Below are 18,816 nucleotides of genomic sequence, written 5' to 3'. Positions count from 1 at the left end.
AGCCACTATACAGGGTGACTCATGTTGACAGCCACTATACAGGGTGACCCATGTCGACTGCCACTATACAGGTTGACTCATGTTGACAGCCACTATACAGGGTGACCCATGTTGACAGCCACTATACAGGGTGACTCTGGTTGACTGCCACTATACAGGGTGACTCTGGTTGACAGCCACTATACAGGGTGACTCATGTTGACTGCCACTATAAAGGGTGACCCATGTCGACTGCCACTATACAGGGTGACCCATGTTGACTGCCACTATACAGGGTGACCCATGTTGACAGCCACTATACAGGGTGATTCATGTTGACTGCCACTATACAGGGTGACCCAAGTTGACTGCCACTATACAGGGTGACCCATGTCGACTGCCACGTTTACAAGTTGACCCATGTTGACAGCCACTATACAGGGTGACTCATGTCGACTGCCACGTTTACACGTTGACCCATGTTGACAGCCACTATACAGGGTGACCCATGTTGACAGCCACTATACAGGGTGACCCATGTTGACTGCCACTATACAGGGTGAGCCATGTTGACAGCCACTATACAGGGTGAGCCATGTTGACAGCCACTACACAGGGTGACCCATGTTGACTGCCACGATACAGGGTGACCCATGCTGACTGCCACTACACAGGGTGACCCATGTTGACAGCCACTATACAGGGTGACTCATGTTGACTGCCACTATACAGGGTGACCCATGTTGACTGCCACTATACAGGGTGACCCATGTTGACAGCCACTATACAGGGTGACTCATGTTGACAGCCACTATACAGGGTGACCCATGTTGACTGCCACTATACAGGGGGACCCATGTTGACAGCCACTATACAGGATGACCCATGCTAACTGCCACTATACAGGGTGACCCATGTTGACCCGTCAGACCTGAAGGCGGTGTGACGTCATCCTTCAAGTTCTCGTACAGGTACCTCATCACAAACCAGAACATAAACCATATCTTTGCAGAACAATGCGGGAGGTACCTGGCTCCGTCTGTCATGTGATGTCCGGGTCAGAGGTCAGCCACCTGATGCAGACCTTATAGGGCAACATAGGTCTTAATACGTATGATGATGTCAGCTCAATCATATTCAAAATTCATGTCCAACACAGGTAATTAGACCTGACGGACAATAAGCCCCTACTTTAGTTCAGTTCATGATGTCAGCTCAATCATATTCAAAAGTCATGTCCAACACAGGTAATTAGACCTGACGGACAATAAGCCCCTACTTTAGTTCAGTTCATGATGTCAGCTCAATCATATTCAAAATTCATGTCCAACACAGGTAATTAGACCTGACTGACAATAAGTCCTACTTTAGTTCAGTTCATGATGTCAGAAGTATCCCCGTGTTTTTCTCTCCCCGTGGTGGGTTTCAGAAAAACAAACACGCTATGAGAATAATTAAGGTTTTCTTTAAAGTTTGTTTTTTTAAACAGTTTTTTATTCAGTTGCATAAATACAAAGCCGTAATTGTGAATGAATGCAAATGCGCTAGTACGCTGTCATACGGAAACAAACAAAACTCCAAATGTAAGTTCCCTCCACTGTATTAATCAGTTATGACAGCATACACACAAATACACACAATCATGAACATAAAGGTTATATACTCAAAAATCCGGTACTCACAGTTTTGTAGCAAATAAAACAACTAGAGATGACAATCTCGTACAATTGTGCTATCAAAACCCTTTACTCTTCAATCAGGTAAAGAAATACAAACAGTCCGTGACCTCACATAGGCGCAGGGTATCTATTTTAAGTGTAACGACTCACGGCTCTTGTATAGTCAAAAATCACCGTCTACTCTGGCTACTAAATATTCCTTATCTTACGTAATCAAGTTCTTGTAGACATATTTTAATTCTGGTCCTACACAGAATCACACAGCTTCTATAGCCGTACACTCGGAAATGTATTTACTACTAAGTATACGGACACAAAATAACCGTGCTCTAGCGTCTAGAAATCCCGTCGAATCTCCGCTTGGCGAGTCAATAGGTAAGATAAATACGGCGACTTCTCAGATCCTTGGTGATGTTATCTGGTCGCTACCCTCCTGTCTGACCGGTTATACGACGCACTGCACAACATAAATAGCGGACATCTTGTCTTAGATATCTGTCTGCTATGTTTAAAGTTACAGTGTTAGTCGATTCAACTTATGCGATAAACCTTAACGATACTCAAATGCTTATTCCATTTACCTTAAAAGTGCTTTACGCGGGCCTCCTTTTTCCCGGTCGATTCCTGTGACAGACCCCTCACTGTCGCTGGACAGTGGTCAAGTGTACTGATATCTGCGTTACGATTCACGACGTCAACTCTCTGTCATTGAGTGAGCTGAATTCACAGCATGTGCTAGTCACTTTGCTATTTAACGCTACATGTATTATCCCTGGTTAGCGCTTCTAAAAAGCGTGGAGGATATCCCTGTCAACATTGCCGGTTAGTATCTTCCGTCATTTCCTTCACAGTAATTGAATGTTCCCGAAATACCATCAAACGTTGAGACAAGAAATTCACTAAAGACGCCACATTAAACTATAGCTAGACTTAGCGTCTTTATAACATACCGGCGAGTGTTCTAGTGAGTTATAACGGTAAAGAATAAAAGAGTGTTGAGACCACAGTATTGGCTGTATGTTTTTATGCTTGATGTGACCTGGTGACAGAGGGTACGTGTGGACTGCTGGCTTTCGATGCTTGGTGAGTGGCAATCGTGAGTGTAAGTTGAATTCACTAACACACACACACATACACACACACACGCACACACAAACACACACACACACGCACACACACATACACACACACACACAAACGCACACACACACACACAAACACACACACACACACAAACACACTCACACACACACACGCACACACACACACACAATATTACAAATATATATACAACTACGCAAAAAATACAAATGTCATTGTGTGTTGGTAAAGTGGTTTGATTTTTACACTTTTACACAAATCATTTTCAAATCCACAGATTGCCTCACATGTAGGTGGTTTGACACTGAACAGTGACAACACTAATCAACAACAAAGCAACAAAAAACAAAAACACAGTCACACACACACACAAACAAACAAGCAAAAAACAAGCCATACGCAACCAAATGAAAATGGATCGATTGAACATTGGATTTCTCTTCTTTGAACTATGTGACGACAAAAATTCATATTTAGGTGGCTAGCCGATACTACCTTCTTTCTTTATTTGGTGTTTAACGTCGTTTTCAACCATGAAGGTTATATCGCGATGGGGAAAGGGGGGAGAGGGGATAGAGCCACTTGTCAATTGTTTCTTGTTCACAAGAGCACTAATCAAAAATTTGCTCCAGGGGCTTGCAACGTAGTACAATATTACCTTACTGGGAGAATGCAAGTTTCCAGTACAAAGGACTTAACATTTCTTACATACTGCTTGACTAAAATCTTTACAAAAAATTGACTATATAAATTCTATACAAGAAACACTTAACAAGGGTAAAAGGAGAAACAGAATCTGTTAGTCGCCTCTTACAACATGCTGGGGAGCATCGGGTAAATTCTTTCTCGTCCCAACCAATATGGGACTCCCCCTAACCCGCGGGGGGTGCTTACGCGACTTGTTTTCTTCTCCTGTATGTATGTGCCAACATGTGTCTCCTCATATCACCGTACCTTGAAATCCTATCATCACAGTTCACACTCTGTACATGCACTTTGTATCTTCTGCTGTATTTTTCAACATGTGCTTTTTTGATGTATCAGTCTGTGTGAAGCAACACTCACACTCTGTACATGCACTTCTTGTTTTTGTCTCCTGTGTCTCAGCATATGTTGCTTCAAACTCCAGCACAGTGTAATTTGTAAACTTAGCATCACACACTGTACATGCATGTCTTTTCTCTCCTGTATGTCTAAACATATGTTGCTTCAAAGAACAAGACACTGTAAACTTAGCATCACACTCTGTACATGCATGTTTTTTTCACTCCTGTATGTCTCAACATGTGTCGCTTCAAAGAACAAGACACTGTAAACTTAGCATCACACTCTGTACATGCATGTCTTTTCGCTTCTGTATGTGTCAACATGTGTCGCTTCAAATGACCAGACTCTCTGAACCTAGCATCACACTCTGTACAAGCATGTTTTTTCTCTCCTGTATGGGTTAACATGTGTCGCTTGAATTGATAAGACCGTGAAAACTTAGCATCACACTCTGTACATGCATGTTTTTTCTCCCCTGTATGTGTCAACATGTGTGCCTTCAAATGACTACACCGTGTGAACTTAGCATCACACTCTGTACAAGCATGTTTTTTCTCTCCTGTATGGGTTAACATGTGTCGATTCAAAGAACCAGACTGTGTGAACCTAGCATCACACTCTGTACATGCATGTTTTTTCTCTCCTGTATGTGATAACATGTGTCGCTTCAAATGACCAGACTCTCTGAACCTAGCATCACACTCTGCACAAGCATGTTTTTTCTCTCCTGTATGTGTTAACATGTGTCGCTTCAAATGACCAGACTCTGTGAACCTAGCATCACACTCTGTACAAGCATGTTTTTTCTCTCCTGTATGGGTTAACATGTGTCGCTTCAAATTACAAGACACTGTGAACTTAGCATCACACTCTGTACAGGCGAGTTTTTTCTCTCCTGTATGTGTCAACATGTGTCGCTTCAAATGACCCGACTCCGTGAACCTAGCATCACACTCTGTACAAGCATGTTTTTTCTCTCCTGTATGGGTTAACATGTGTCGCTTCAAATTACAAGACACTGTGAACTTAGCATCACACTCTGTACAGGCATGTTTTTTCTCTCCTGTATGTGTCAACATGTGTCCCTTCAAATGACCAGACTGTGTGAACCTAGCATCACACTCTGTACAGGCATGTTTTTTCTCTCCTGTATGTGTCAACATGTGTCCCTTCAAATGACCAGACTGTGTGAACCTGGCATCACACTCTGTACAAGCATGCTTTTTCTCCCCTGTATGTATAACCATGTGTTGCTTCAAATGACTACACCGTGTGAACTTAGCATCACACTCTGTACATACATGTTTTCTCTCTCCTGTATGGGTTAACATGCTGACTGCAGTCTGTGTTTCTGGTGTCTGTGTTTCTGGTGTCTGTATTTCTTGTTTCAGCCAGGTATCGCTGTGAGTGTTGACTGCAGTCTGTGTTGCTGGTGTCTGTATCTCTTGTTTCAGCCAGGTATCACTGGGAGTGTTGACTGCAGTCTGTGTTGCTGGTGTCTGTATCTCTTGTTTCAGCCAGGTATCAATGCGAGTGCTGACTGCAGTCTGTGTTTTTGGTGTCTGTATCTCTTGTTTCAGCCAGGTATCAATGCGAGTGCTGACTGGAGTCTGTGTTTTTGGTGTCTGTATCTCTTGTTTCAGCCAGGTATCACTGTAAGTGCTGACTGCAGTCTGTGTTTCTAGTGTCTGTATCTCTTGTTTCAGCCAGGTATCACTGCCAGAGTTGACTGCAGTCTGTGTTACTGGTGTCAGTATCTCTTGTTTCAGCCAGATATCCCTGTGAGTGTTGACTGCAGCTTGTCCTTCCAATGTCTGCACTGTAGGCATGGTAGCTGTGTTGTCTGTGACCACAACCTCCATGAAAGGCACTGGAAAAAAAGCAAGACTCTTACATCAAGGTGCTGAACATACTCGAAAATGTAAGTTTTACGCCCTCACGGCAAAGCCATTTAGGGGCATGTTACACGGGCAAAGCCATTAGGGGCATGTTACACGGGAAAACCCGGCTTTGTATGAAAATAAAAAATAACAAGAAGAGCAAACGCTCGATCGAGTCACTTTCGCAGTTCTGAATATTATATGAGGCATCAGATGGACAGGAAGAAATTGCTATTCACAACACAATGAGTCACGTTCACATAAAATTTGAGCCCGGTCACTTTTATAGTTTCCGAGAAAAGCCCAACGTTAAGTTGTGTGTTGCCGAACAGAAAAGGCTAGTTATCTCCCTTGTTTTTCTGATAACGTTCGTAAAAGGCTACAGATGTAAATACTTTGATGTAAAGAATAATCCTACAAAGTTTCAATCACATCCGATGAACTTTGTCAAAGATATAAAATGTCTAATTTTTCCTTTGACGCTGACCTGTGACCTTGAAAAAGGTCAAAGGTCAACGAAACCATCGTTAAAGTGTAGAGGTCATTGGAGGTCACGACTAAACAAAATATGAGCCCGATCGCTTTGATAGTTTCCGAGAAAAGTCCAACGTTAAGGTGGTGTCTACGGACGGCCGGACAGACTAACACTGACCGATTACATAGAGTCACTTTTTCTCAAGTGACTCAAAAATGCAGGGGGGTGGGGATGTAGACAGCTAGCTGCCGGTTGCTAGAGGAGACCTGAAGTGGGCTAGGGACCGGGTTGGGTCGTCTTGGGTCAGTGCTGAAATGGTTACTTTATTGGCTGTTGGCCGAACGGACACCCGGACTTCATATTTGTGCATGCATGTATTCGTGTTTCCAAGGCCTGAGGCTTTCGCTGTGACTCTGGGATCTTTATCGTGCGCATGCGTGCACACGGGGGTGTTCGGACACCGAGGAGAGTCTGCACAAAGTTGACTCTGGGACACACATCCCGCGCCGAACTTGGGGGTTGAACCCACGCTAGTAACAACCGGTTTTAAAGCCAGCGCCCCTACCGACTGGGCAAACCCCCCCCCCCCCCCCAATTGGTTGGGGTTAAGAAGTTCCATGGAGGGCGGGGGGTATGGAGTAACACATAGTGTTTTGCTCAGAACATTCCCACCCAAGCAGAGCCGCGCTAGGGCTACGCATTACCGTGAAGCTGGCAGTCAGTGCTACCAAATGTCGTCTGTGTCTACCACTCGGTGGTGACTTAATGTGGGTCTATGTAAGCAGATGCCAGCACAAGCAATCTGATGCAGAGTCAGGAGGCGGTTTGGTACAAGAGAACCTTAGAGGCCACAGCCTCGGCCGTCTGAGGGATCTGTGTGTCTGGAGGCACATTTGGTTTCTGAGGTTCAAGCGGAGCTGTTGCCTCTGCTCCCAAGTTCCCGTGTCTGGAGGCGTTTTTGGTATGGAAGCAAACCTGTAGGTTGGGGCCTCTGCCTTTCAGGATGCCAGGACTACAAAATGTGTGTCTTGGGACACATTTAGCTTAAGATTCCAGAAGTGGATCTGTGCTGTGCTGGGTCTGCTGCAAGCACACTAGAACCAGCTCGCAACAGTTGAGGTGAACAGATTGGTGACCAAGACCATCATCGGTTTCTCTCCGAGTGATGGGTGTGGGCGGAGAAAGTCTCCCAGACTGAGAGCATTCTCCCTTCTGTAGCAGATGAGACTAGACATCTCTTCCTTGAGAGTATCACAACCATCAAACACGTGTGTGAGGTGTCCAGTCTTGCCACACTGACAAACTACCTTGTCCCAGTAGATGCGGCTGCTGACCGTGCGCAAGCGACACAACAGGCTCATGGGTCTCGGGGGGAGTGGGAGGTGGTGCCCTTTGTGCTGAACATAATCCATGGTCATTTGATATAAACTTTGCAATGCGTTTGACATTACTTATCTGCAGGTAGAAGTGTGTGTGTGTGTAAGTGTGTGTGTGTGTGTGTGCGTGCGTGCATGCGTGCCTGCGTGCCTGCGTGCGTGCGTGCCTGCATGCGTGCGTGCGTGTGTGTGTGTGTGTGTGTGTGTGTTTGTGTGTGTAAATTTCTAACAAGTGAACACAATTATTTCAGAAAAGCTCAGAAAAAGCGCATTCCACTTATTTGTGTTTAACACTCACTGTGCTTACTGGGTGATGGACGACACAAAGTCTGTCTTCTTCTTCTTCTTCTTGTTTGTTCATGGGCTTGGACTCATGTTTTAGCACGAATGGATTTTTACGTGTATGACTGTTTTGACCCCCCCCCCCCCCCCCCCCCATTCGGGCAGTACAGTATATGCCAATTTCGGGGGAGGTATGCTGGGTATTTTCGTGTTTTTATAACCCACCGAACTCTGACATGGATTACAGGATCTTTTCCGTGTGCACTTGGTCTTGAGCTTGCGTGTACACACAAAAGGAGTTAAGTCACTAGCCGGTCTGCACATAAGTTCACCTGGAAGATCGAAAAAATCTCCACTCTTAACCAATCAGGCGGCAGCGACCGGGATTCGAACTCACAACCTCCCGATGAGGAGGCCAATGTCTTACCACCATGTCACTGCGCCCGTCACATAGGCTGTCAAAAGTCTCTGTATCTTTAAAACAATACTATTTTTTGATTGAGACTTTATGTAATCCTCACACACCAGAACTAACTTAACGATGACGTAACTTGAAGTACTCAGTCCGGATGTTGTGGGTCGTGAACCTATACTCTCCAAAGGGGTGGTTAAAGGTTTTCCCTTTTTGGATCGTGGTGGCCGTGTACAATCAATATACTTTTTACGTTGAATTCTTCTTTAGAACATATGGGTCAAACTCGACCCACACCACGTGTTCGACCCTGGGTCAGGCCGCTATTTTCTCCCCCCTTTCCTAACCTAGGTGGTGGGTTCAAGTGCTAGTCTTTCAAATGAGACGAAAAACCGAGGTCCCTTCGTGTACACTACATTGGGGTGTGCACGTTAAAGATCCCACGATTGACAAAAGGGTCTTTCCTGGCAAAATTGTATAGGCATAGATAAAAATGTCCACCAAATACCCGTGTGACTTGGAATAATAGGCCGTGAAAAGTAGGATATGCGCCGAAATGTCTGCGATCTGCTGGCCGATGTGAATGCATGATGTATTGTGTAAAGAATTCCATCTCACACGGCATAAATAAATCCCTGCGCTTTGAATATGTGCGCAATATAAATTGCATAAAAAATTTTTTTTTTAAAAATCCCTGCGCTTAGAACTGTACCCACGGAATACGCGCGATATAAGCCTCATATTGATTGATTGATTGATCATCCAGACTGTGTAGTCCAAAGTGTGATCCGCTGAAGGTTTAACTATTGTAGGAGTTTTCCTATTATGAAGATTGTAAATCTGTTGACCCGGCGGAAAACCGTGAGAGTTGTAGATAAGAAACAAACAACGTCTTTTGTTTAGCTCTGCAGATCTATTGTCTCATGCGTGCACTTATTATTTACTCGTTTCCATGTCTAGTTTTGCCTCGCGTTGTGTTCTGTCTCCTAGTGCATGCACCTCTAATCAGTCTGTCGCCTAATTTATCCTCTCTCACCTAAAATTACCGGGTTAGTTTATCTTCCTAAAAAGGCCAAGATTGCGAGAAGAAATGACGACCTACGTGATGATGAAAATCATTCAGACGAATAATGGAGCCAATTTCATGGGATTATTTTTCTATAAAATAGTTTATTAGACTTATTCTTCTAGAAAAGTATGAAAATAGAATAATACAACAAGCATAATTTACGCAATATTATAAATGCACATATACAAAGTCAGTTAAAAATCCCGGGTCGCCTTAATAAGGCTAACATCAAAGAGTGCAAGTGTTACCAAAAAAAAAAAAAAAAAGCACAGTTGGCCTAGTGGTCAGGCGTCCGCCCCGTGATCGGGAGGTCGTGGGTTCGAACCCCGGCCAGGTCATACTTAAGACTTTAAAATTGGCAATCTAGTGGCTGCTCTGCCTGGCGTCTGGCATTATGGGGTTAGTGCTAGGACTGGTTGGTCCGGTGTCAGAATAATGTGACTGGGTGAGACATGAAGCCTGTGCTGCGACTTCTGTCTTGTGTGTGGCGCACGTTATATGTCAAAGCAGCACCGCCCTGATATGGCCCTTCGTGGTCGGCTGGGCGTTAAGCAAAAAAAAAAAGAAAAAAAAAAGAAAAAAACCAGAAAAAAAACAATGAAGCCACCTAATCTCCCATCCCTTGAATAAATCCTATTCTAAGGTGAGACTCCGCATATCGAGCTAGCAACATTTTTACCCACTACAGGATCTTTTGTCACCTGACTGACTAACTATGAAATTCCCTCAATCTATTTACTTTGTTGGACCTCTAGATGGAAGAACGGTTCTTGACTATTGGGATAAATTTAAGGATGGTCTAAGACCTCAGAATTTGCTATTTTAACTTCGATAAGAACCGGACGGACAAATCCCCCTATTCTTCACCAAAGTGTTTTGTCCCCAATGCCAAAATCAAGTTTCCCCCTTTTAGAAGTACCATACGCAAAACAGACGGGACACCAAAAGGAGCTTATCTGAGTGTGCGCAGGTCATCTAGGTTTAATTTCCCCAAGGGAGGTGGTCATCCAACCCTAGAAGCCAGTAAAGTTACAAAGCTCTTAGTTTAAACATCTGAGAAAACCTAAAAGTAAATTTTAATGACATGAACGTGACACACTGTGACCTTGAAATTTGATGCCAGACTTGCAGTTTAGAAACCTTCAAACCCAAAACATTTCAAAGCTCTAGCTGCAAAAACATTTGAAATATGTAACCTCAACGTTTAGATCTTTGCTGACAGACAGACGGTTGGACAAACTGACACTGCTCATTACAAAGACTGACTGATTACTCAGGTGAGTCAATAGAAGCAAGCTTACCGTATTGAAGTTGTTCAGTCCTGTAACAACACTGCGGCATGTCTTCAGCAACATCAATCTCTATCTTGACGTCTGACACAACGCCTGTGTCTCCTTCCTCCATGCTGTTACGAGAAGCCCCGACCCCTGACTGTTCACTTTTTAGGGTGTTGATGATCCCTGACTGTTCACGACCCCTGACAATCCCTGACTGTTCACTGTCAAGGCACTGCTGTGACAAAACAAAAACAAAACTGTCAGATTCAACATTTACAGCAAAGCAGGTAAAGGTATTCCAGGATATATAAACTGAGCAAAAACATTATTGCACCCATTTTTGTACCCCAACTAAAACTCGCGTGACACGCTCTTTATGTTATGCTTTGAACGTCGCAAGAACTTCGAACCTTTTCTTTTGCAGCTCGCGCGATGTCGGTGTACCACATGCTTTGCTATGCTCTGAAGCTTGCGAGAGATTACGAGAGCTTGGAATACCGATAGGGTCTATTATGTCGAAGCGTTTTTAAAGTCAAAATCAACTTACAGTGATGTACTTCAAAGAGTAACAGGCAATCTTCAACATTGCCGAGTATCAAAATGTAGGCCTAAGTGAAGTCTAGTCAGTTAAAAGGCAAATAAAGCCAAATGTGACATCTACTCATATTAAATTTGGTCATTTGACTCGTTTGTGTCGTCGGCCATTGAAGTTGAAAGCAAGTTGCAAGGGACTGTACTCTCTAACCGGACCAGCAGCCAGTGTAACCTAGAGTTCATCCCCTTCCGCTGGTGTCCGACACAGGCGCATGAAAGAAGTAAATCTGTGTGCTATTGTTTATTAAGATGTTCAGTCCTTTAAAAATACGTGGCTCTGTGTTTGGGTAATAATATAGAGACTGTTTGCACTTTGGAAACACTGTGCAGACAGTTGCGTGAGGACCACTTTGGTGAACCCAGCGGGTGTATGTCGGGCCGAATTCACGTAATTGCCGATTCCGCGTCAGTAATGGGCAACATTTTTGCCCATTTCGCGTAATCGGCAAAACGCTGCCCATTACGTGAAATCGGCAGCATTTTGCCAAAATCGCATAAAGGCTTCTTAAACTAGTACTTTTACGCAACCAAGCACGCTCACACACACGCACTCATAGCCTGGATACAACACACTAACTCACACCCACACACACACAAGGCGCACACACGCACACACTCACACACACACACACCCATACATACACACACACACACACACACACACACACACACACACACACACACCATCACAACCACAACCATAAAATTCATGTGACAAGAAGTTCCTTTTGGGTGTCAAAAACCGAAGGCAAGTTTTTTAATTTCATTGGGACAAAAATCACATATTATTTAAGAACACTTGGGGTTTAACAAATTTAAAACTAGCACCCCTATTACACAATAACAACAATACGTTTTCCATATAAGGTACACATAACATTTCACAGAACGTATACATAATCCTTCGGTACAAAATTATGAAAAAGCGCAGATGATGATAATTAGTTTTAACGTCCTCTTAGAACCAATTGACCTATCTTGGGACAGGTAGCGCAGCCAGTTATAACAAACAAGGGAGGTGGATGAGGCAGAGGCAGTAAGAGCTAGTGAACAGCGCTGCTGCGACGCGGGCGCAGGTAAAAAGCCAAGTGATCGGCCCACTGCTGGTCAGTCAAACATACATCAGCTCACAATTTAAGACAAAAATGCACCATAAAAAGCATGCAGACCGAGGGGTTGTGACTTATGGTACCCACCAGCCACAGGCACAGTAAAAAGAGAGTTTAAATTATATTTTTACTAAATAACACTAACATTTGTCCATTTGCGAAATCGGCAGCCACCTTTTGGTTTTAAAGTTCTCAAATGCCTGGGATATCATCACACTTCGACAACTAGATACTCCAATGGATAATATTGCAATAATCGATATGTTATGGCAAGTTATTGCAGAAAGTGTAGTTTTCGTGCATTTCCTGAGTTATGCTCGACACAGACCAACATAGACCATACAAAACATAGCGGAGAGGTAAAGCAATGTTAATGCAATGTTCTGGTGACACAAAAAGTAACAGACTGGCTGTCGCTTTTGCAAAATGGTCAAATTTTAGAAGCCTTTCGGCATTTTTGGCAAAACGCTGTCGATTTCACATAATGGGAAGCGTTTTGCCGATTATGCGAAATGGGCAAAAATGTTGCCGATTCTGCGAATTCGGCAATTCCGTGAATTCGGCACGACATGTATATACCTGTGGTAACTTTTGTCTGCAGTTTGAGTGTTGTGTTTCACGAAGCACAAAACGCGATCGATATTGACCATAAGCTCTTTTTATATAATTATATAAAAATTATGTACTAGGGGAATACCCGGCTTCGCCGGTTTTCAAACAGAACTCTACAATCCACAGGTGTTGCCTTGCGAGCTATAAAGAGCTATAAATATCTCACAACTTCTAAGGCGAACAACTCTGCATAGTCTGCTGTGAAGGGCGGCGGTAGTCTCCCTGTCACACCCAACCCCGTTTGAATGAACCGAACCATGGACCCGCCAAGCTCTTAGGTCCCTCCCAGATTCGTGGAATGGTAACAGCACGAACATGATTCAGTGACCATAATGCCATTCCTGATCATATCATGTCGAGTCCCATCCCTGTCGACGACGCCGAATGTAATCGAGTGCCGAAACACCACAATCACCTTTGGAGGCGAAGTCCACTCACACAGGATTGAGACGTTTAGAGCTTATCTCTAAGCCCTTTTAAAACTGTTATGGCTTCTCAAAGGAAGGCCAGACATACAAACATACCAAAGCCGCCCGACCACATCACAAACAGAACTGTGCAATCGTGTCTTGTCTTGTCTTTCCATTACTGCCCACAATCAACAGTAGTGATTATTTTGGCACTTGATGGGATGTTGCGCAAGTCCAATAAAGCAGCGTTTCCAGCATCCAAAAGTCCATTAAAATTCACAGCTTGGGGAGTATGGGGGGGAGGGGACATGAGTCACAGTGGCTGCTGGTTTAGTGCGAGGCGCGCGACACAAAGGTGTCGACAGTGCGGGCCTCGACGACAGCTGCTGGTAGAGAGTTCCAGTCCTTCACTGTGCTGGGTAGTAAAGCGGCACTCCGATACTGAGTGCGGCAGGTGATGAGGCCGAACTGCTGGCAATGGCCTCTTCGCTGGCGTGGTGGTAAGGGGGCCAGCTTCGACTTGATGCCCGGACAGTGGACGATGCTGTTCGTGATCTTGTAGAGCATCGATAGGCGGGCAAGCTTCCTGCGCTCCTCCAGAGGCTGCCACCCAAGGGAGTCCAGCATCCGGCTGACACTTGACGTGTTGTGGTAGCGGTTGCAGACGAATCGGGCAGCTCGTCTCTGGACGGCCTCCAGCTTGTCGATATTCTTCTGGGTGTGCGGGTCCCATACTGACGAGGCGTACTCCAGGATAGGCCTGACAAAGGCCTTGTACGCCTGCTCTTTCACGGATCTTGATGAGATCTTCAGATTGCGCCGCAGGAACCCCAGGGTCTTGTTTGCCTTGCTGACGATGTTGTTGATATGGTCGTCCCAGCACAGGTCACTCTGAATGGTCACACCTAGGTACTTGACCGCCTTCACTGTCTCCAGCGTATGCCCGTGGAGCTGGTAAGAGGGCTGTAGTGGGCGTCTGCTCCTCGTAACAGGCAGGGTGTTGCACTTTGCAGGGTGGAACTGCATGTCCCAGTTCTTCTCCCACTCGGCTAGGCGATGGAGGTCTTGTTGTAGCTGGGCCTGGTTATTTACGCTAGTCACCACCCTGTACCCTGCAGTGTCATCCGCAAACAGGCGCGCTAGTGCCGTCAGTCTCTCCGGGAGGTCGTTAATGTACGCTAAGAATAGCGTCGGCCCCAGCACCGAGCCCTGCAGCACCCCTGAGCGGACGCTGCCAAACGAGGAGCGACAGCCGTTCACCACCACGGCCTGACGTCTTTGATGGAGAAAGTTCTCGATCCAAGCAAGTACAGCTCCTCGGACACCGAAGTTTCGGAGTTTGTGGGTAAGCAGACTGTGGTTGACGCGATCAAATGCTTTCGCCAGATCCAGGATCAACACGTCCGTCTGCTTCCCACCCTCTAGGTTGCTCGTGAGCTCTTCGGTGAAGTCCAGGAGCTGAGTCTCGCAGGACCGACTTCGATGAAAGCCGTGTTGATTATCGTCGAGGACGTCGTTGTTGTCAAAATGTTGCAGCATGGCGCTCACCACGATGTGCTCCATGAGCTTGCACGCCACGCAGGTGAGAGACACCGGCCTGTGATTGGCTGGATTGTACTTCTCTCCCTTTTTGAAGATCGGAGTGACGTGCGCGAACTTCCAGTCAGCTGGAACTGAGCCGGTGGTAAGTGATGACTGGAAGACGGCGGTGAGGCCTGGTGCCAGCTCCTTTGCCAGTTCTTTGAGAACCCGTGGGCTAATCACATCAGGTCCTGTCGCCTTGTTTGGATTCAAGTTCGCCATCAGTTTCTGGACGCCATGCGCTGTAATGTGGATCTCATCCATGGGAGGAGTGCTCGATGCCCAGACCGGCACGCCAGTCCTGGCCTCAAACTCTTCCTCACTGAACGCAGCGCCGTCGCCAAACACTGACTGGAACTGTGCGTTGAGGACCTCCGCCTGTGCTATTGGGTCGGACGTCAGCTGGCCGTCCTTCAGAGGTGCAACACCGGTGCCGGTAGATTTCTGGTTCTTCATATACGTCCAGAAACGCTTGTTCTTTTCAGCTCTTTCCGGGTCATCTTCACCTGTGAAGATGTTGTTGAGGTATTTCCAGTAGCTGTGGCGCAGCCGCCGCTGTACTTCCCTACGCAGCTGTTTCATGTAGGTTTTGAGGTCGTCGGAGCCGAGTTTCTTCATGTTGCGGTAGGCTCGGTCTTTTCTGTTATCTATCTATACATATAAATAAAAGAGAGTGTCTGTCTGTCTGTGTGTGTGTGTGTGTCTGTCTGTCTGTGGTCGCCAAAGCTCCGAGAAGGGAGGGGGCAGGAAGACGATGTCGTGCATGTGCACTCATGTGACTGTGAAGATGTGCACCTGACCACCACCGCCGCTGCGCTGCCGTGTATGTGTCTGTCTGTCCGCTGCATGTCTTGTCTGTCTGTGGTCCCCATACCTCAGAGATGGCAAAAGGCAAGGACGAGATATTGTGCAGGCATAGTCGTGCACCTGGGTTTTAGTTTCTCGATTCATTGTTTCCTTCCTCGCATAATGACCCTCCCCATTAATGAGTTCAGGCTATAATAGTGCAAGGGAGGTAAGTCATGCTTTGTCGCCCATGGAAGGGAGGTAACTCATCAAACCAGTATACCGTGTCATTCTCAAGGGCTGCCCCCCTACCGCTATCATCCCCCCACACCCCCCCACCCACAACACCCCGCAACCCCCCCCCCCCCCCTCCCCAATAATCACACATGATACAGTCTTCCTCTGATATTTTCTAGACACTGTTTACGAAACAATCGCCTCAGTGAGAGATCTTCACGTGAATTTACAGAATTCTCTCCCCTGTTCAATAAAGTATGACGCGCTCACTCATGACGCATGTGCTTTGATCAGACCGCAACTAAAGTGTGTGTGAGAAGGGGTCCAAAAATCACGAAAACACGTTGAACGAAATAGAAACTTGCCTTGCCTATAAATCCAAATGTATGATCACACTTTCATTTTTCTTATCCACATTGGAATAAGATTCTAGACTCACTCATTACGTATGCGTGCTTTGATCAGACCGCAACTAAAACCTGTACGTGCGTGTGTGTGCGCGCGCAGCTGTGTGTCTGTGTGTGTGAGAGAGAGAAGGGAGCTGAGTTGTAGATCTAAGTGAGTTTGTCTGGCTGGCTGATCAGAAACTCCCGGGCGAAGCCGGGCCTGACTGCTAGTACATATAAATAAAAGAGAGTGTCTGTCTGTCTCTGTGTGTGTGTGTGTGTCTGTGGTCGCCACTGATACCTCAGACTGAGATGGCAAAAGATAAGCACAAGATATATTGCATGCACACTGCCCTGGACCCACAAATGTGCACCTGGGTTTTAGTTTCTCCAGACATTGTTTCCTTCCTCGGATAATTACCCTCCCCATCTATCAATACAGTCTATATAGTGCAAGGGAGGTAAGTCATGGTTTGTCACCCACGGAAGGGAGGTAACTCTCATCAAACCAGTATACCGTGTCATTCTCAAGGGTTACCCCCCGCCCGCTATCATCCCGCCGCCCCCCCCCCCCCCCCCCCACACACACACGCACACACTAACCCTGCCCCCTGCTCCCCCTCCCTGCCTTCCAGATCATCGCGAATAATGTTTACGAAACGATCGCCTCAGTGAAAGATCACGAGAATTTACAGATTTCTCTCCCCTGTTCAGAAAGGTATGACGCGCTCACTCATGAGGTATGCGTGCTTTGATCAGACGGTAACTACAGTGGGTGTGAGAAGGGGTAAACAAATCACGAAGAACACGTTGAACCAAATAGAAACTTGCCTTGCCTATACATCCAAATGTATGAGCTCACACTGTCATTTTTCTTATCCACATTGGAATAAGATTCGAGAGGTTTCTGAGAGAGGGGAGAGCAGAAACACCCGGGCGAAGCCGGGCCTGACTGCTAGTAAATCTATAAATATATAGAGATAGATGACAGTGTAATTTTCGCGTGGCTATGAAGAGTTACTGGTAGTGGATCCCGAAAAAAAATCGGTTTGCGCTGCGCGCTGAGAGCACGTGTTGAAATATCTCATCGACCAGATCATTGTGTCCCGGGTGAACGTGAATATGGACACCAAATTTGAAACAGATCCATCGAGAACCTTGGCCGCGCATCGCGCACAGGAACAGACACACAGACACAAGTCGTATATATATATAGATGTTCTAACTATCCTCTAGATTATAAATATATAAAATAGGAGATAATTAAAATTGTGTAACTGGTGTTGTTTTCAGATCATCATAGTGTGATTTCTCCGTTCCTTTATTGCAACATTGGGTCAATATCAGCTAGACTAGTCTTTCTGCATTTTCCTCATGTATGAATTCAAGTTATTTATTTTGTGTAGAAGTTGGTGTTTAAAATGCATGCACAAAGTGTATCAAGTTGTGATTCGATCTTCATGAAGCCAGTGTTAATAATATGTGGTTTTGGTTTTAATAACTCACTGCATGAAGGGAATTGTTTCCGTGTCTTTTCAGTTTGTATATATACTGAAAGGCATAAATTCTGCAAATAGTGCATTGAACGATTTTGCTCTCAAACGAAAATCAGATTGAACCTGTAATTTGTAGTTGACATCTTGAGTGTTGGAGCAAATGTTTCACGCTGTCAGCGTGCGCTTTGCAGTATTGCTGATCCAGCCACAGCTCACTTTGCTAATAAAGACAATGGGCTGAACGGGAGACAATAACGTAAAAAAGATAGTGTATGGCCCTATAAAATGCAACTGGCTGTTTGGCTGTATCCAGATATCGCAATCATGCCACGACTTGATGAAGGAGAGAGACAGCAAGCGATTGGGATGCTTAAAGCTGGCCAAAGCATTGAACGTGATGAACACTGAACGTTTTCCGAAATCATTGCGCTTGGACTCAGTCACTTTTTTTGAAAAAATGTCATTTCATGATGTTCTATTCAAAATCAATTAAGCGAAGGTTTATAAACACTAAAATGGCCAATAAATGAAATATTCAAACATTGAAAACATTCACCACTGAGTTGATTTTTTGTGATTTTTTAAAGTTCCGTTTGCGGAATTTTTGCCTCTCGGTATATATATACATGGGTTATTCTCCAGAGCTGGGTACCATTTTGTGACATGCATTCTCAGTACTTTAAATGATTATACGTGTAAAGTATATCAATCAAATGGCAACTACAATGTATTCTCTTTACTTTTTTTCATTAATACTCCAGTTGGATTAAGATACAGACATTCAACAACAAAACATAGTATACATTTTTGTCTTCTGTTTTGTTTAGGTTTTTTTTATATTTAAATCCATGTCATGTCCTCTGGTTGCCATGTTACGCAAGTGATTTACTTAAAAATGCTTGTATTTTACTTAAACGTAGACAAGCAAAATGTGTAAGTACTATTATTCTTTTTATGCAGCCCAAGGATATATATGGAACACGTTTTTGTAGATGAAATCTATTTTTAAGGTTAAATATCACCTTCGT

The 18,816-nt window shown here is 45.0% G+C and overlaps 1 protein-coding gene across 2 annotated transcripts; it reads right to left on the bottom strand.

Moving 5' to 3' along the window:
• Positions 1–1,561: 1,561 nt before the first annotated feature.
• LOC138976758 (gastrula zinc finger protein XlCGF57.1-like) lies at positions 1,562–11,299 on the bottom strand. Of its 2 annotated transcripts, none has more exons than XM_070349647.1 (3): positions 11,125–11,299; positions 10,602–10,812; positions 1,562–5,676 (listed from the first exon to the last, which is right to left on the bottom strand). In XM_070349647.1, the coding sequence occupies exons 1-3, from the start codon at positions 11,161–11,163 to the stop codon at positions 3,998–4,000; spliced, it is 1,929 nt and encodes a 642-aa protein (XP_070205748.1). In that variant the 5' UTR covers positions 11,164–11,299; the 3' UTR covers positions 1,562–3,997. The 2 variants fall into 2 exon arrangements, with proteins under 2 accessions (XP_070205748.1, XP_070205749.1); XM_070349648.1 differs by having other exon boundaries at positions 10,602–10,809.
• Positions 11,300–18,816: the final 7,517 nt, after the last annotated feature.

The sequence above is a fragment of the Littorina saxatilis genome, linkage group LG9 (genome assembly GCF_037325665.1).
Source record: "Littorina saxatilis isolate snail1 linkage group LG9, US_GU_Lsax_2.0, whole genome shotgun sequence".
In the NCBI taxonomy this organism is placed as follows: Eukaryota; Metazoa; Mollusca; class Gastropoda; order Littorinimorpha; family Littorinidae; genus Littorina; species Littorina saxatilis.
Note: the sequence above shows the minus strand (reverse complement) of the source record. Positions and strands in the feature narration are given on the sequence as shown.